The sequence below is a fragment of the Dunckerocampus dactyliophorus genome, chromosome 15 (assembly GCF_027744805.1).
Source record: "Dunckerocampus dactyliophorus isolate RoL2022-P2 chromosome 15, RoL_Ddac_1.1, whole genome shotgun sequence".
NCBI classification, from domain to species: Eukaryota; Metazoa; Chordata; class Actinopteri; order Syngnathiformes; family Syngnathidae; genus Dunckerocampus; species Dunckerocampus dactyliophorus.
This window is the reverse complement of record NC_072833.1, coordinates 19,632,474-19,649,358: the sequence shown is the minus strand read 5'-3', so window position 1 is coordinate 19,649,358 and position 16,885 is coordinate 19,632,474. Positions and strand designations below refer to the sequence as shown.

Genomic DNA, 16,885 nt, shown 5'->3' with positions numbered 1-16,885 from the left:
ATCACTAGGGCGACCTTTTAGTGTCCTTAGTCATCCAGTCGTCCCTCGCTAAATTGCGGTTCGAACATCGCTCCCTCACTTTATCAAGGTTTATTAATGAATAAATGATTTCTCGTTCGTGCTTCACTATGGCTTATTATTAGTCAAAAAGTATTGAAAGACAAGTCATATGTAATATTCTGGTCACTAGGCGTCAATGGTGACACAAAACATTGATGAGACATGACATTACATCATATTACATTACCTTAACGCTGCATAGAGTCAGCCATGTCTGACATGATAGAGTGGAAAAAAGGGGTTCTCCTCCTATTTCGTGTGGAAGTGGTATGTTTTTGGCTTCTTACTTTTACCTTCTTCCCCACTCCATTTGAAATCATTTCACTTTAGAACAAATAACTTGGAGGCTAACTAGTTAGCTTGGTAGCTTCTTATATGTTATGGGCAGCAGGCCGCTCTTATGTCCCTACAGTCATTATGTAGCCTGCACATAAGTGTTGCACAATATGATGTAAACAAAGAATAATAGGAGTGTAAAGGTGACTATAGGGGTGTTATTTCATGTCTACAGGGTTCTAATAAAGTCATAAACAGGTTTTCTATGCTCTATGCTTCTATGCTCACTACAAAAATATTCCATTTATTAATATCGAATTGTACTTTGCGGAAGTTCGCTTATCGCGGTCGGGTCTGGAGCCAATTAACTGCAATAAACGAGAGATGACTGTAGATTAAATGTATGCTTCATTATGTTTATATGCAAAAAAACTGCTATGCCGTAGCCCTTTTTAGCACCACGTTAGATCTAATACCGACAAAACAAGACCTACTTTTGAAGGACATGAGTAGTTACATTTTTAAAGCTTTTTTTTTTCATTACAAGGTTTTCCACAAACTTTGATTTCTTGGGAGACGACCCACTTTTTAAACTCACTTTCACTGGCGACAAACTTCTCTACGTCGAATTATTTGTATTACATCTGTGTTTCAGTCCTCCATTAATAATATGAGACAGCCCAAGCTGACTGCCAATACTTTTTTGTGTGAAATATTATTATTCACTCTAGCAAGGTACTCAAAATAGGGCGTTTTGGAATGACTCTTGTGGCATTATCGGAATGTGCTCAGCATCTTGACTTGTCAGCGAGCTCTCAGCTCTAATTGCTACTCGATCAATCTGTGATTAGACGCCACTGTCACGTACACGCAGCTTGCAGCCGCCGGTATGCGTTACCTGTTTGCCCTCGTCGGTAAACAAACCTTGACAATTATTTAACCAGTGTGGAAAAGGAGAGAGGAGAGAGTGTCGGGAAGGTTAGCGAGGATGTGAAGCCAACAGGAGAAATTACTTTAATGGTAAATGAGTTGGCGAGAGAGCAAGCTAACTGTGAAATTTGATTTGGGGAAACATAAAAGATTTGTGGCATTAGAAAGTACTGCTTACACATGCAGCCACAATCAAGCTTTCATTTTGTTGCTAGAAAACAGGAATGTTTTGGCTGCCGGGCAATCATCCCTGCATGTATAATTCAGCATGCAGAGCGAGATATGTATCTCTGTGACAAAACTCACATTTGCTTGACAATCTCTTTAGTCAGGGCACCACACGATTAAAACAACTATCATGGCGAACTTAATGAGGAACTAAAAATGCATTTAAATGTATATTTGCTAACTAATAGCCTGCATGTAATATTGAGGGAATTTAAGTGCATTATTAGCACGTGGATTTCCATTGACTTCAATTATCAACATTGTGCAGTGGCTTTTGTTCCCCTCGCCTTGTGCGTCAGATCAAGGCGCGCCGTCTTTTCTTGGGGGTATTGCCGCGCCATCACTCATCTCCTCGATCTCTCTGCCCCGCGGTGAAAATTAATACATTCAGCATTCACAAAACGCAAGCGTGCATGAGAGCGGCCCTCATTAGCTCGCACGCAGACAAACATAAATATCTTTCACATGCTTTAATGAGCACAAACTGTTGTATAGCTTTTTTTTTTTTTTTTTTTTAGATAAATTGCTGTGCTCTTGAGTGGTGGCTGTGACTTAGCCACTCTGTTGTAGGCCATGGAGGGCTACGCCCCTGCACTGCACAACATCAGTGAGTGCTTCCAAAAAGCCAGGCACTGCAGAGGCTTCCAGTCTGATTACATTGGCCATATACAATAACTGTGTGCGCAGTAAAGTGAAACTGCAAACATCTATCTTGCTGTGTCTGATTTTGTCTCCTTATAAGGTGAGTTTGTCTGCGTAGGAGTGTGACTTAGAACAATATCTTGTTGAAATGGCTCTGTGTTTGTGTGCGCGTATATTTTAAAATGCATGTATTACGTTCTGCACTGTTTATTCATCGTTTCTGTATTTTGACTGCAATGCTGCCGGGTTATTTCAAGGGAGTGTGTGTAACTTGAAGATGCCTTTAGGGATGCTCCAGGATTTTACAATGTGATAAGATTGAATTTCACTCTTATTTTCAGGCCTTGTCCAACGGTGTCTTGGGTCGCAAATGCAGCTGCATTGATTTATTTCACTTATTACTACTTGACACTTGCTGTTTGACGCCCTGGCTTTACACAAACAAATAATTGTGCCTTATGGCAGTTGTAGCCCTCAAGTTGTTGTAGGACTTGACAGCTCCCACATGTGAAATTGCTACCCAACTGTTATTTTATTTAATTTTTTTTCACCAGACATGTTTGAGTGATGCAAGACGGTGACATAAGATCGCAGCAGAAAACCTTTAAGGTAGTCACTGATCCCTGGCCTCGCACCCCTCATCACTCGGAGTTGTTCCAGATAAATGTGTGAGCCTAAATTGCGCACTTAGCCAGCGGGGAGTCGCCCAAAGTAACCCTGATGCTCCGAAGGCCCAAATGTAAAGCCTAAATAAGCGACGTGCAAGTGATCTGTTACGCTGCACACCTGGTAGCCTATCACTTGAAAGCAGCTGCAGCTCTCTTTTAAAAATGAATAATAAAGGACCTGATTCCACATACTTCTATTTCAAGAGCTTTACATCATAGCTCTCTTGGTGAAAGGTTTTATCAAGCCTAATTAATAAGCTAATAGGCTCGCATTAGTCAGCATTTTGATCATTTCACGCCAGGAGATTATTAACTGAATAAATTGAATTGCATTGTAGCAGCAACTGCGCAGGCTGAATAGTAAATTTTTGCAGTCCTGGACGCCTGCATTGTCTGAAGATATTGCTGGCCCATCACCAGAGTGCCACAACATTGTTATAATTACAATTCCGTCTCATCTCTCGCTTCCAGCCCTCGAGGGGCTCCATATGTTGCATAGTTGGATGCGCTTTTCCCTTCCCTTCCTCACATTTCCTCTCTCGCCTCTCTGCTCTCCTGCCAAGTGCTTTGGAGCGCTCCACCCTTTCCCATTTCTCACTCATTCCCTGCTTGTTTTCTGCCCTCTCGCCGCCACTGCATGCAGGTTAATTCCATGCTCACATGCCAGGAGCCAAGCAGATGTGATGCACTGTCTTCCCAGAGTCCCATTCGCTGTTAGGACGCTCACGTAAAAATCATTTGAGTACAATTCGAGTGTCTTTCATAAAGTTGAAAGTAGTCCGCTTTTTTTCTGAGGTCAGCTGTGTCTTTTTCCTCCTGCAGGCATCAAATAAAAGCAATCATTGTGAATGAGAGCATAACTGACACTTTTAGTCGAGAGAAAGGCTCTTAACAACACTGCTGTGCATTCATCCACTGAGCACCAGGAGTACTTTAATGAAAACAGTAAATCTTCCTGACAAATTGTGCCTACATATATCCAAATGCAGCCAAATCTGCAAGAATCATATCCAAAGCAATATTGAAGGACCACAATGTGTACAGCTATGTCTGCTTTCTCCAACGTTCAGGTGTTTCGGAGCGGCGAAGGCATGGGCATCCGACTGGACAGCGCCTCGGCTTTCCAGGGAGCTGTCATCTCGCCGCACTACGACTCTCTGCTGGTGAAAGTCATCGCCAGTGGCAAGGACCTGCCTACCGCCGCCTCAAAGATGAGCCGAGCCCTGGCCGAGTTCAGAGTGAGGGGGGTCAAGGTAGGACTGTCAGTCATTGTTTACGTTCAAGGATGCTTTAAACAAGCTGGAAAAGCTATACTGTCTTGGGCCACACCTCATTAATCAGTGGCCTTTGAGCTCATAAATGTGCAGAAATACATACAGACAATCTCTAAAATCCTGTTCCAAGAAGAATTTCTCACATGTTGTTACTTCCAAGAGGTCGAAGAGCCACTAATCCCACTACTTTTGTTCATATAGTGTGTATGCTTTTGAGCATATATTAATGAATGAAGTGAATTTGACATTATTTCTGCAAATGAAATACAAATTATGTCATCAGATATAACTTAGTGGAACCCATTAATGTCCACATTCCTTGGACTGGCTGACTGGCTGACTACAGTAGATAACGCCGACATGAGCGGTTGTCGACATAACAGAAACCGAAACTAGCTATTGCTTGCACATTTACTTTAGCCGGAGACATAATGAGAATGGGTGATTTTTAACCTCTTTTGTTTTCCTCCATTTTGCATTTTTTTTTAAAAACCGCACATGGTCTGCACACAGTCAAAATGTGTGATGCCGTATGTGCCGACAGTGAGCAGAAGGTAGAGAGACGGGTTACACACACAGCACAGACGTGAGCACACGAACAGGAGGCAGGGAGACCACAGCGAGTGAAAGAATGTTGCTACAGAATTAGAGAGTACACGCTGGAAAAGTGAGTAAAATGAGCAGCAGGAAACAAAAGCTGCAAAAATTGTAAATAGTTGGAAATTTACAAATAATACACACAATGAGACTGGACCTTTTTTTTCAGATTGAGATGGATCTTTTCTATTTTATACACTCCTGATCAAAATCTTAAGACCAGTTGAAAAATTGCTAGAATTTGCATTTTGCACATTTGGATCTTAATGAGGTTTTAAGTAGAGCTACAATATGCAAAAACAAGAAGAGGGAGTGAGACAAAAGCATTTTGAAAAAGTAATTTATTGAAAACAACAATTAAACTGAAATAGGCTGTTTATCAGCTGATCAAAAGTTTAAGACCATCGCTCAAAAAATAACTAAAAACTCTCCAAACCAGAACAAAAAATGTTCTCAGTAGGACTCAGTAATGAGTAGCTCCACCGTTCTTGTTAATCACTTCAAAAATTGGTTTGGGCGTGCTTGATGTGAGTGTTTCCAGGAGGCTAGTGGGAACATTGCTCCAAGTGGTGAAGATGGCTTCACGAAGGGCATCAACTGTCTGGAACTGATGGCAATTTTTATAAACTTCCCTTGCCATCCATCCCCAAATGTTCTCTATGGGATTTAAATGAGGGGAACATGCAGGATGGTCCAAAAGAGTGATGTTATTCTCCCTGAAGAAGTCCTTGGTCAAGCGAGCATTGTGAACTGCAGCGTTGTCCTGTTGAAAAACCCAGCTGTTACCACACAGACGAGGGCCCTCAGTCATGAGGGATGCCCGCTGCAACATCTGCATCCGTTTGACGACCCTGCACCATCTGAAGCTCCAGTGTTCCACTGAATTAAAAAGCACCCCAGCTCATGATGGACCCCCTCCACTGTGCCGGGTAGAAAACATCTCAGGTGGGATCTCCTTGTCATGCCAGGAACGTTGGAAGCCATCTGGACCGTCAAGGTTACATTTTTTTCTCATCAGAGAGTAAAACTTTTTTCCACCTTTCAATGTCCCATGTTTGATGCTCCCTGGAAAAGTCTAAACGGGCAGTTTTGTGGCGTTGAAGGAGACGAGGTCTTTGAATTTTTTGTTTTTTTTAAACCATTTTCCCGCAGATGCCGTCTGATGGTTATTGTGCTGCAGTCTGCACTAGTAAGGGTCTTAATTTGGGTCAAAGACCACCCTGTGTGTTGATGGGCAGCTAATCGGATCCCTCGGCTCAGCGCAGGTGTGATTTTTTTTTTTGGGTCTACCACTTGACTTTTTTGTTCCATAATGCTCATGCCTGACAACGTCGGGGCATGCTCCTAATGAGACTACGGATGGTGTCCTGGGGGATCTCCTCCCAGATGTGGACCAGGGCATCAATGAGCTCCTGGACAGTCTGAGGAGCAACCTGGCGGCGCCGGATGGACCTAAACATAATGTCCCAGAGGTGTTCTATTGGGTTTAGGTCAGGTGAACTGTGGGGGCCAGTCAATGGTATCAATTCCTTCATCCTCCAGGAACTACCTGCATACACGAGCCACATGATGTCGGGCATTGTCGTGGACCAGGAGGAACCCAGGTCCCACTGCACCAGCGTAGGTTCTGACAGTGAGTCCAAGGATTTCATCCCTATACCTAATAGCAGTCAGGGTGCCGTTATCTAACCTGTAGAGGTCTGTGCGTCCTTCCAGGGATATGCCTCCCCAGACCATCACTGACCCACCACCAAACCGGTCATGCTGAATGATGTTGCAGGCAGCGTAACGTTCTCCACGGCATCTCCAGACCCTTTCACGTCTGTCACATGTGCTCAGGTTGAACTTGCTCTCATCAGGGAAGAGCACAGGGCACCAGTGGTGTAGGTGCCAATTCTGGTGGTCTATGGCAAATGCCAATCGAGCTCTACGGTGCTGGGCAGTGAGCACAGGGCCCGCTACAGGACGTCAGGCCCTCAGGCCACCCTCATGGAGCCTGTTTCTGATTGTTTGGTCAGAAACATTCACACCAGTGGCCTGCTGGAGGTCATTTTGTAGGGCTGTGGCAGTGCTCATCCTGTTCCTCCTTGCACAAAGGAGCAGATACCGATCCTGCTGAGGGTTGAAGGGCCTTCTATGGCCCTGTCCAGCTCTCCTGGAGTAACTACCTGTCTCCTGGAATCTCCTCCATGCGTCCAGGTACCACAGTGATGCCCTGGTCCAGATCTGGGAGGAGATCCCCCAGGACACCATCCGTAGTCTCATTAGGAGCATGCCCCGACGTTGTCAGGCATGCGTACAAGTACGTGGGGGCCACACAAACTACTGAGAATCATTTTGAGTTGCTACAATGACATTTTAGCGAAATGGACCAGTGTGCTGCATCATTTTTTCACTTTCATTTTTGGGGTGTCTTTGATTTCCCCCCTCTATCCAGGGTGATCATTTTCATTTCTATCAAATTATGTGGCATCATTTTGTTACTAATACATCACCCACTTATTATCAGGAAAGATATTCAAGGTCATTTTTCCCCCAGTTTAGATCTGATGTGTTTTCGAAGTGTTCCTTTAATTTTTTTGAGTAGTGTATATTTTTTGGAGCATGTTGAGCATATAAATAATAATTAATTGATAATAATTCTATTTTTACATTACAAATACATATTTGCAGGAAAAAAAATCGATGTAAGCAACAAAACAATTTGAGGAGCTGTTGGTGAGCCAAAAGCTTGACTCCCTTAGAAGACACATAATTCTCACCACTGTCACAAATCTTTCTTCAGTGGTTAACAATCTAATTTAACAATCTAACATTTTGTTCATTGCTGTGTTCGTATCCAGGTTAATATTGCCATACTATTATGCTGAAGCTTACTCTGTACAGAACATAAAGTCACTGTGTGCATGTTTTAAAGCTGTGTAACTAAGCAATACTGCAACACGTGTACACATACCGTAAATTCGGGTGTATAAGCTGCACCCACTAAATTTAGAGGAAAAAACTGATTTGTTTATATATATAAGCCGCACTGGTGTATAAGCCACATGTGTCCACATCATAAAATGACATACTGTAGCACACACAAGTCAGTGGGGACCAGGCAGCTTTTTATTTGACAGGAGCAAATCATGAGCTATGAATAAAGCTTGTGAACCCATTGGAAATTGCAGGAAGTCATTTCTCAATATAACTGTATGACTCACTGTTGAATCTTACAAACAACATTAAAGATGTCACACAGCAACTTAACACTCAAACGTTATACTTCAGAAATATATAAACATTTAACAATATGAGTTTAATATGAAAAAAACATTTTAAAGTTTTCCCATAATGCATTTTGTTTGAGAAAACCATTTTATTGGGTGAGCATAGAAAACATAGAAAATGGTAGATGGCGCTGCAATGCTGCCACCAAAGGGAGCCAGACGCCCCGAAGCCCAGAGGGAAGCTGACGTCTTTGCAGCACCCCAATGAATCCGTTGCTCAGATGCAATGCGATGTGAGAAAACTATAAAATGATTTTTTTCATTTCAACTCAGATTGGGACATGTTTGTATATTTGTCAGGTACACCTTTTGAGTGTGACGTTGCTGTGTGATGAATTTACTGATGTTAGTAAAGTGTTCTTTGAAAGGCGACACAGCGAGTCGGACTGTTATGTTGGGATACTGGTATATATCATGACTTCCTGCGATTTCCAATGGGTTGACAAGCTCGTTGTGAGTGCACTGACACTGTGCACTGTGCACTGTGATGGGCTCCTGCCAAAGAAAGAGCTACTATTTATTCACTGACTTGCGAGCGGCACAGTATTTAAACAATTAGTAGTAGTTCTGAAGTAAAGGAGATGTCACGAGATTAGAATTTAGCCATAAATTTGCCTCACCGCTGTATAAGCCACAGGGTTCAAAGTTTCCGAAAAAAGTAACGGCTTTTACACCGGAATTTACGGTAAATTTCCACCGCACATAAGAAATATGAAATAACCCTATTTTAATAAGCCCCAGTCATGTAGTTTTTGAGGTATTATTTAGTCCAGAGTCGCATCCGTGTTCATAATGTGAGACCTCGGCTGGCAAGGTCTCACACTGTAAATGGTTGCTTGCGTCCACACTGATTCCTTCAGTGCTGATATAAAAGGATATATCAAGGTGAAATGAGAGCTGCGGCTGGTGAGAAGAAAACAAGTTTTTGTCATTTTATGCTTTCATCCTGCACTGAAAAGGTGCTTAAATGTATTTAGGATTATAAGTTTCTTGTCAGTGAAAATGTTTAAAGGTTACCTCTCGCCAGTCGGTTAGCAAAATGTGAGAAACAATATAGGATGAGTGCTGTGTCATATGCTGTTTTCTAAAAATATCCTTTGTGAGTAATGAGCGCGTTTACATCCCCTTTTCCTAACATTCCTCACCACTATGGAGCAGGGCTAACGTGTACAAGAGGCCAGGTGTTGACTTCATCACCCGCCTGGTATCCTGGCTCACATTTGTCGTTGATTAAACTTTCACGGCGACACCAGATGGGTTGTAGGTTTGGAGAATACGGCTTGTGTGTTGTGGACCTAATGAACGTGACTGCGTTATACACTAATTGGGATATATTTCCTCCGGAAGCATATTTTGACTCAGTAATCATGCAAATGTGTGTGTAGTTTGTGGAAGGCCCAAAGCAAGGTCCTATATTTGTTTTCTGTTTCTATTTTGCTTTATATTTTCCCTAATGTGGCAAAGTGCTTACCAGAAGGAATATCATGGAATTGCTGTCAAGCATTCCAAGCTTATCCTATTAAGGCTGCTCTTGCTGACACGGGAAAGATCAAGGGGGGGGACCAACAACAATAAACGTCACATCAGCTATAGTTTTTGTCTCTCGCCACAGTGTGCAAATATGTCTGGCAATGCGGAAAAAGGTTCAGTTGTCTCCATTGTTAATACAGGAAAATGACAACAGTGAAAAGACAACGAGAGAGCGACATCTGCGATGTGGCAGGATGGTAAATAAAAAAAAAAAACAAGCAGAAAAAAAACATCACAATAAAGATACTGAAAAAAGCTGACAGGTGAGGTGCCCTGTAGTCTTTTTGTCTGTCATGTTTTGATGTGTGTCAAGAAAAGAGGGCGGCTATTATATCATTTCTACTTGAGTAGCTTTAAAAAAAAAAAAAAAGAACTCTTGTGGTTACATTTCATCGCATACATACAGACGTGGATAAAATTGTTAATACCCTTCTGTGGAAGAAAGATAAACCCACAATGGTCACTGAAATAACACAACAGTAACAAAATATATAATTTAATAAACACATCTGGGGCTTTTTAAATTTAATTAACTTTTTAGAAAGTAATAATAAGCAATTGCAGCGCTGTTACTTAAATGTTGTGTCAATACAAATGCCGCCTCCCAAACAGACAGATGCGTTTATACCGTCGACAGCATCAACAACGCAGCACCAGGACGAGGTCAGCTGGAATAATTGGGATTTAGTGGTCGAAAATCAGCTGTTTTTCGGGTGCTTTTGATATAGTGGGCGACTAAATAAACCCTGTGAGAGAAAGTGTCGGAAGTGGTGTGCTGTCATGTGCAAATTTTGAGTGAAACTTTGTCATCTTTGTAAAATATATTGAAGAATTGCATGCTTCAAACAGTTTCTGTTGCCAGTGCGCAAAGCAAGCAGTACTTGTGTCCACATTTACCTCACCTTGTCTCTGCCCTCCATTCCACCTGATGTGCAGTAACGGCACAGCTTGAGAAGTGTGAGCCCCTTTGAAAAGGAAACCCAAATTGAGAGAGCCCCCCTCCTGTTTCCCGGTGTAGCAGCCGAAACACCTTTGCATTTTAATTTGTGATCAGAGCCAGACAAGGAAGTAGAAGATGGTGGGGATCAGCGGCCAAGTAGAAGGTGATGACCTTGCTGAAGATATGAAATTTGATTAGTCGCACGGGAAAGGCTATCTGTCATGGTGGCTACTGCGGCGTGGGTCAAGCCTGGTTCACACGCAGGCACCATGGTGAGGAACGATGCACTTGTGCAGCAGTGTGACTCAGGCAGAGACTGTACAATTGAGCATTGAGAGCTGTGTAGGCAGCCAGAATAAAAGAAAAGTAAACAGACTTCGATGGCAGATGATTCAGTCCGTGTGGAAACAATTCATAAACACACTTGACGTGTGAATGCAAGTTCTGTGCTTTTGTTCGTCTCTGACATGCTGCCTTTGAGCACGATTAAAAACAGGCATAGTATTTATTTAAAAAGATACACGGAGCAAACAAGTTGCTACAATAATCACATTAGAAACTACTTATTGAATCAAGGAGTTCCCATACACAGACAAATGCACACCTGGGAAAGGGCACTAAATGTGCGAACAGATTTGATTAAAATGTAACAGATGATGATTATCACGATCATGCTGTGACGTGTATCGTAATTTTGTTCTATAAGCCGCTACTTTTTTCTCACACTTTGAACCCTGTGGCTTAAACGATCATGCGGCTAATTTATAGGTCAAAGAACTACAGTTCCCATGATGCTTAGAGCGCAGGTCCAGGAAGTAGTGAATTGGATCACGTTCTGAAGTCTTATGCAGCGATCGTGTTTTGATCTGGCAAATCTTAAGTAAGTTTGATCAAGTGTCAAATTACTACAGCTTTTGTTTGTACTTCTTGGAGTGCGGCAGATGTTGAAAAAAGCATCATCATTGACACTAACGAAAATTCTCACGCCATTCTTCCAATATAACGACCTGCTTGTCAAAGTCGTGCCACCAGCTGGAGGTATCATCGGGGCTTGTCCAAAACTGCTGTTGTCAGCGGGAGCTTTGTAATAGTATTGGAAAGCAAATCAACAGCAGCAGTGTTGTTCGAAATCCATAATGGTGCCTTTGTTTGTGTAAAGTTAGAGTAGGAATATGTTTATTCTTTAACATGTGAGAAGTCTTCTCAGTATGTAAAACCACCAAGGTAATGTTTGCCATTGCACACATTAAATTATACTTATCTAGTGGGGAAATGACGGCACATACAGTGATTGTTACATCATCTGATACTCAGCCAAATACTCTTTCTTCAACATCCACACACAAATGCTAAAGCCAGGGTTTTTGAAAGTCTTCACCATGGCCGAAGAATTCGAAAAGCTCAGTTATTAAGGACAAAACCTACATTTGCGTGTTAACAAAAGCCAAAACGTATACAAATATATGCGTTTTTTAAAAATCCGTAATTGTGTGGACATAGCCTTACTTCTTCACAGAAGTACAGATGACGTCTCAAGAAGCCTTTCCCTCGATAGCCTTAGAGCATAATCTTCACCTGTCATCTGCAGATGCACATTGTTAGGTCCGAAAAGCAGACGCTCGGAGAGTCCAGATGCCTGAAGTGAGCCTGGTATTTGATAGATAGCAAATGATGCTTCTCACACTTTTGTAATTACAATGGCTGTGCCGTACGAGTTTAGACTGGCCAACACGTGAGCGGCCACCAGTGTGTTCGTCATCCAAAAACGGAATCAAAGATGCAAGAAAGAACTGACATTTTGGCTGCATTTTAGTTGATACCCCACAATTGGAAAGAGGGAAGCACACGATTGAAGCACATAGGCAGCTTGAAAGCATCTGCAGTATAATTCCGTGCTACGTATTCCAGCGACAACACCTGCAAATGCGTCTGTTTTGTTTTTTCAAGAAGCATTGAATGCTTGAAGGCATCTACGGACTTGTCAGGGCTGCCAGTTGTTCTCATTAAAACACAACTTTTTGTTTCTTTTAAATAAATCCCTGAAGCTACAGTATGTTTGTTTTTTTTAACTCACAGTCATCATTGGTGCAGTGGTTGTTTGCAGATCTGCATTCGCTTGTTTTTTGGCTGCAGCACCTGGCCCCTCGTTAACAGCCTGAGGTTGACCTGCTCTCACTTTCCGGTTCTGGAAGCATCCTTGCATGTTTTAAGAATAGAAATGTGACGCACAGTTCATCCAAACATTGACCAAACAACTTCTCCACTGCACATCCTCCAATGCAGAGTGTAACACTCCATGCTATAGTACAATTAGCCCTCAACAGATTACAGTGTGTGTGCATTCGTAAGCATTTCTGACCACACTTTGGTGCAACTATGGGCCATTCAAGCATTACCGCACTAATGCAGATAAACATGTCCACATAGTAAAGTACAAAAACAACACAGAGGCTTAAGTTGGCTTAGCCAAAATGCCTATGAGACCTCTGTACACATTGCAGACTGAAGGGTGGCAGCGCTGGCATGTTTATAGGCGGCTTGGTCTTCCAGTGAGGCCTTCTGTCATTGGGTCTTTACTGCTGGTGGATCCATATGAAAGGAAAGTTGCCAGACACTTTTAGGAACAAATATGCATGCATTTCATGTCAAAATGTCCTTAAGCCTAAATAGAAGAAGACAGTAGTATCTCCTTCTCATCCACTCAAATTGGCAATTGGCAATGTGTAGTATGGTATAAATGTTAAATGCCGAAAATACAATCCTCTGTCACCACACAGTGATAATTGGATTTGCACTTCACGTCAACAGCCTGGAGGAAATTGTCTAAATGGATATGACCTTATTCCATCCCAGTCTGCTTTTTTTGAGTAGTGCTTTGAAAAATGACTTCAAACAGGTTAGCTAATGCATATATAAGAAACAGGTAACAGGTAATGGAAAAGGTGGTGTTGGAAGAGCACCTGTTGGCTGGGCTCCATTCACTTTCTCATTGTCATTGACTTTAATCACGGCTTGTCCTTCACCAGGTGTTGGCATCAGTATGCATTCATTATTTGTCATTTAAAACTAATAGACGTCACAGTCAAACTGCTTGGGATTGTAGGACAAAGACTTCTGGTGTTCTCCTTCCGCCTATGTGTCTTCATTTCTTATCTGTGGCTCAAGCATCGTCTCATTTAAAGAAGTCCTCATCAGTTCTGCATGGGGAGGCCAGTGTTTTCGGAACACTTGTAATTTAAATGTGGTGTCCTCACTCGTGTCTCAAAGCCTTAAAAGTCCTCCACACACATTCCTCTCCTTAAAACACTCCCTTGTTGCACTTTGAGGCGAAAGTGGTGTTCATTCAGGACTTTTAAGGCTACAGTGAGCATACCAGCCCAGTGCCCATGTCGCTAATGCAACTGTAATTGGATGGAGCATGTTGGCGATGCTGGGGTTTATTCTGCTTAAACCAAACTTGGACCACCCTAATAGGGAACCTGGCCATGTAGAGATATATATATATATATATATATATAGATATATATAGATATATATAGATATAGACATAAAAACTTACACCTTGACACCAGTGTTCCTTTCCCCGTTTTATCTTCCGTGTCGAGTAGCTTTAATTGAAGGCACAAACACGGCCGTGCTCCCTTGAGAGGCTGTCGTTTTAGATCTGTGAGCGCTCAGTAAATATTGTCCAGAAGTGGTGCATCTACAGATAAGAGAGGTCTCTACCGCCAACGGAGAGCTCTTTTATTATTCATAGTGCCTTTTTTTAACCTAACGAGAGATTTGGAATGATAAGCTGTTGTTACGAAGTACCTTTGCTGGACTTTTGTGTCACTTTTCCTTACGCTTTTCCTGACTTGATCAATCGTCCAGTGCCGTCTTGGTCTCATGATGTTAAAATGTGAATAAATGTGAAGAGGGTTGTTTAAATAACAACTCCAATTGAACCAGGATATTTTTTGGTCGATTCATGGTTCACACACCAGCTGTGAATTTTGCCACTCAGTTCCTTGTTAGCGAACACCAACAGTTGGACATGTGCATTCAAATGGAAGAAGGTTAAATTAAGTTCACCTGTAAGGGTTATATGTAGGGCATTTGGGCATATAGGGTTATAGGCCGCTATAAGTGAACCATGAAGTGAAATAGGATTCTATCAATATTAATAAATGGAATATTTTTGCAGTTATGGTATACAAAACATGTTCACAATCTTCTAAATACAGTTTTTAACATTATTAGAGCCCTCTAGAAATGAAATAACACCCATATAGTAACATTTACATTTGTATTACCCAATATGGTAGATATAATCAAGAAAATAAGACATAACATAGGCTCACACGTTAACAGTTCCTTGTTGTTTTTTTTTCTTGACAGCGTACTTCCTGCGGTGGCTATTGTCTCAATGTATTGTAATGGCAGCTTTAAAAGGCTTTACACTCGTATTACTCGTTATAGTAGACATATAATAAGAGTAAATAAGCCATTTAAGATGGAAATAAAACATCTGCTCGTGTGTGTCACAGTTAGTGTGCTCTCTAGGGACCTTAGTGGCGGGGGGACAGATGTGTGGAGGACAGGAAGTGTAGTCGGAGGTTCAGTGTTTTGAGTTTTAGCAATAGCCCATGTTATTATTAGGATTAAAGTGAAAAAAATTGTATTAGTAACAATTAGTATAAAATATATACATATATATATATATATATATATATATATATATATATATATATATATATATATAGTGAATGTTGTGAGATAATTTAAACCTTAAATAAATTCCGGTTTTGGCGATAACGTGTGGTGCTTGTCTCCCGAACAATTACTGACACCAAGTGGCCAATGTAGAATACTACATTCACAATTAGAATGCTTCTTCTGCCCTGTATTTATATTTGAGTTCATTTAGCCATTTTTATGCTTGAGAATACTTAATTTAGGCCAAGAATAAGTACAATTTGCTTAAATATATATATATATATATATTTTTACTAATAATGGCCTGTATTCAACCACAAAACAGCTGCCATTTACTAATTAATTTGTGAAAAACCGTTATAGTGTGAGGAACGATTGTATTGCTATGTTGAGACAGAATGTGGTGTGGCAAGTGGTCTTAAACTTTTGTTGTTTTAATTGCTTTACACCCTGCGGCTTGTTGCTTTTCACTCTTCAACACTATGTCGTAATATGCGTGCTTTGCCTTACATTTGCATTTACTTCTTTGCATCGTCAAAAACAAATACGTGAGATGCCGGGGAGTGTTTGCAAATAAACCATTTATGAAAATACTCAAGGTGAAAGCTGCTCAGTGGAATTTTTTTATATTATAAACGTCAGAATGGCAGTGGGAGGCAAATGAAAAGGAGAGAAAATGAATACAGGCGGGGTGGAAAGGTCAGGTGGAGCTCGTCATTCAAGTGAGGATGATGATGTCTTGACCAGAGATGGGAATTAAATGGAGGACCATTATATTGAAGATGATAGGAAGGAAATGTGGATCACTTTAGCACCTCTTTAGGACAAACATTAGCCTTCTCACCACCATTTTGTCTTTTGCAGTTCATCCATCTATCTTAACATGATAATAAACCACCTTGAGGTTTTATCACGATACAGGTGGAGGTAGCTTGTTTTTAATGCTATCTATGCCTCCTTCCTGTTCCTTCTTGCTTCCTGTGCTCCATCTGCATCAATTTCCTGCTCCTCTTGTCTCACTTTGCTCTTTTATCTTCAGTCAGTCTTTTTATCCTCCTCCTCTTCTCCCCCAACGCTGGATGACTGACAAGATGTGATACAGACGGGAGATAACTTGCCATCTTTTATATATCTTCACCAGCACTCATCTGCCGAGGGCTTTCAATTAGGTAGCTGCTGCACCTGCCAGTTATCGGGACTGGTTCGACTGGTTGTCGGGCAAGAACCTGCTGATGCATCCAGAGTTGCTCATGCAGCACACTGCAGGCCAACGCATCCTAATGTGTCCACCATGACTGTAAATGTCACATACAGTTGAGCTTTTGGCTGCAGGCAGATGCGCTCATGTTTGAGGCATTTGAAGTCTACTAGGGGCTCATACATGTGGGTCTGAGTTACTCAGCATTTTTGATTAGTCAAATTGGGGCCAGGGTTTTGCCTTTAGCAAAGAAAGCAGTGCAAGAGGTCGTGCTACACTAACACGTGAGTGTAAATAAGGGACTAGACAAACTTCCATCCATTGAAGCAAAACTGCGCAATTTTGGAATTTTGCCCATCAATCACAATTCATGTGAGACATGAACACGTCTTTCCTTTTTCAGTGCGTTCTAAAGAGAGAAAAACAACTAAGAATGCACGTATGGAGACTCACCTATTTTGCCTATAAAGCCCTCTAAATAAACTCCAAAAACCGCCAACAATGTTGCATTTACATAATGTGACCTGCATATTAACCAAGCTATAGCGAGATTATTATTTTAGGAGCTAACG

At 41.6% G+C, this 16,885-nt stretch overlaps 1 protein-coding gene across 1 annotated transcript in view; it reads left to right on the top strand.

Annotated features, from left to right (window-relative positions):
- LOC129168131 (pyruvate carboxylase, mitochondrial-like) overlaps positions 1-16,885 on the top strand; it is a 297,125-nt gene that overhangs the window by 169,530 nt on the left and 110,710 nt on the right. The window contains exon 12 of the mRNA XM_054753045.1: positions 3,875-4,057. Within this exon, the coding sequence (XP_054609020.1) occupies positions 3,875-4,057 (183 nt within the window). The remainder of the gene's footprint in view (positions 1-3,874; positions 4,058-16,885) is intronic.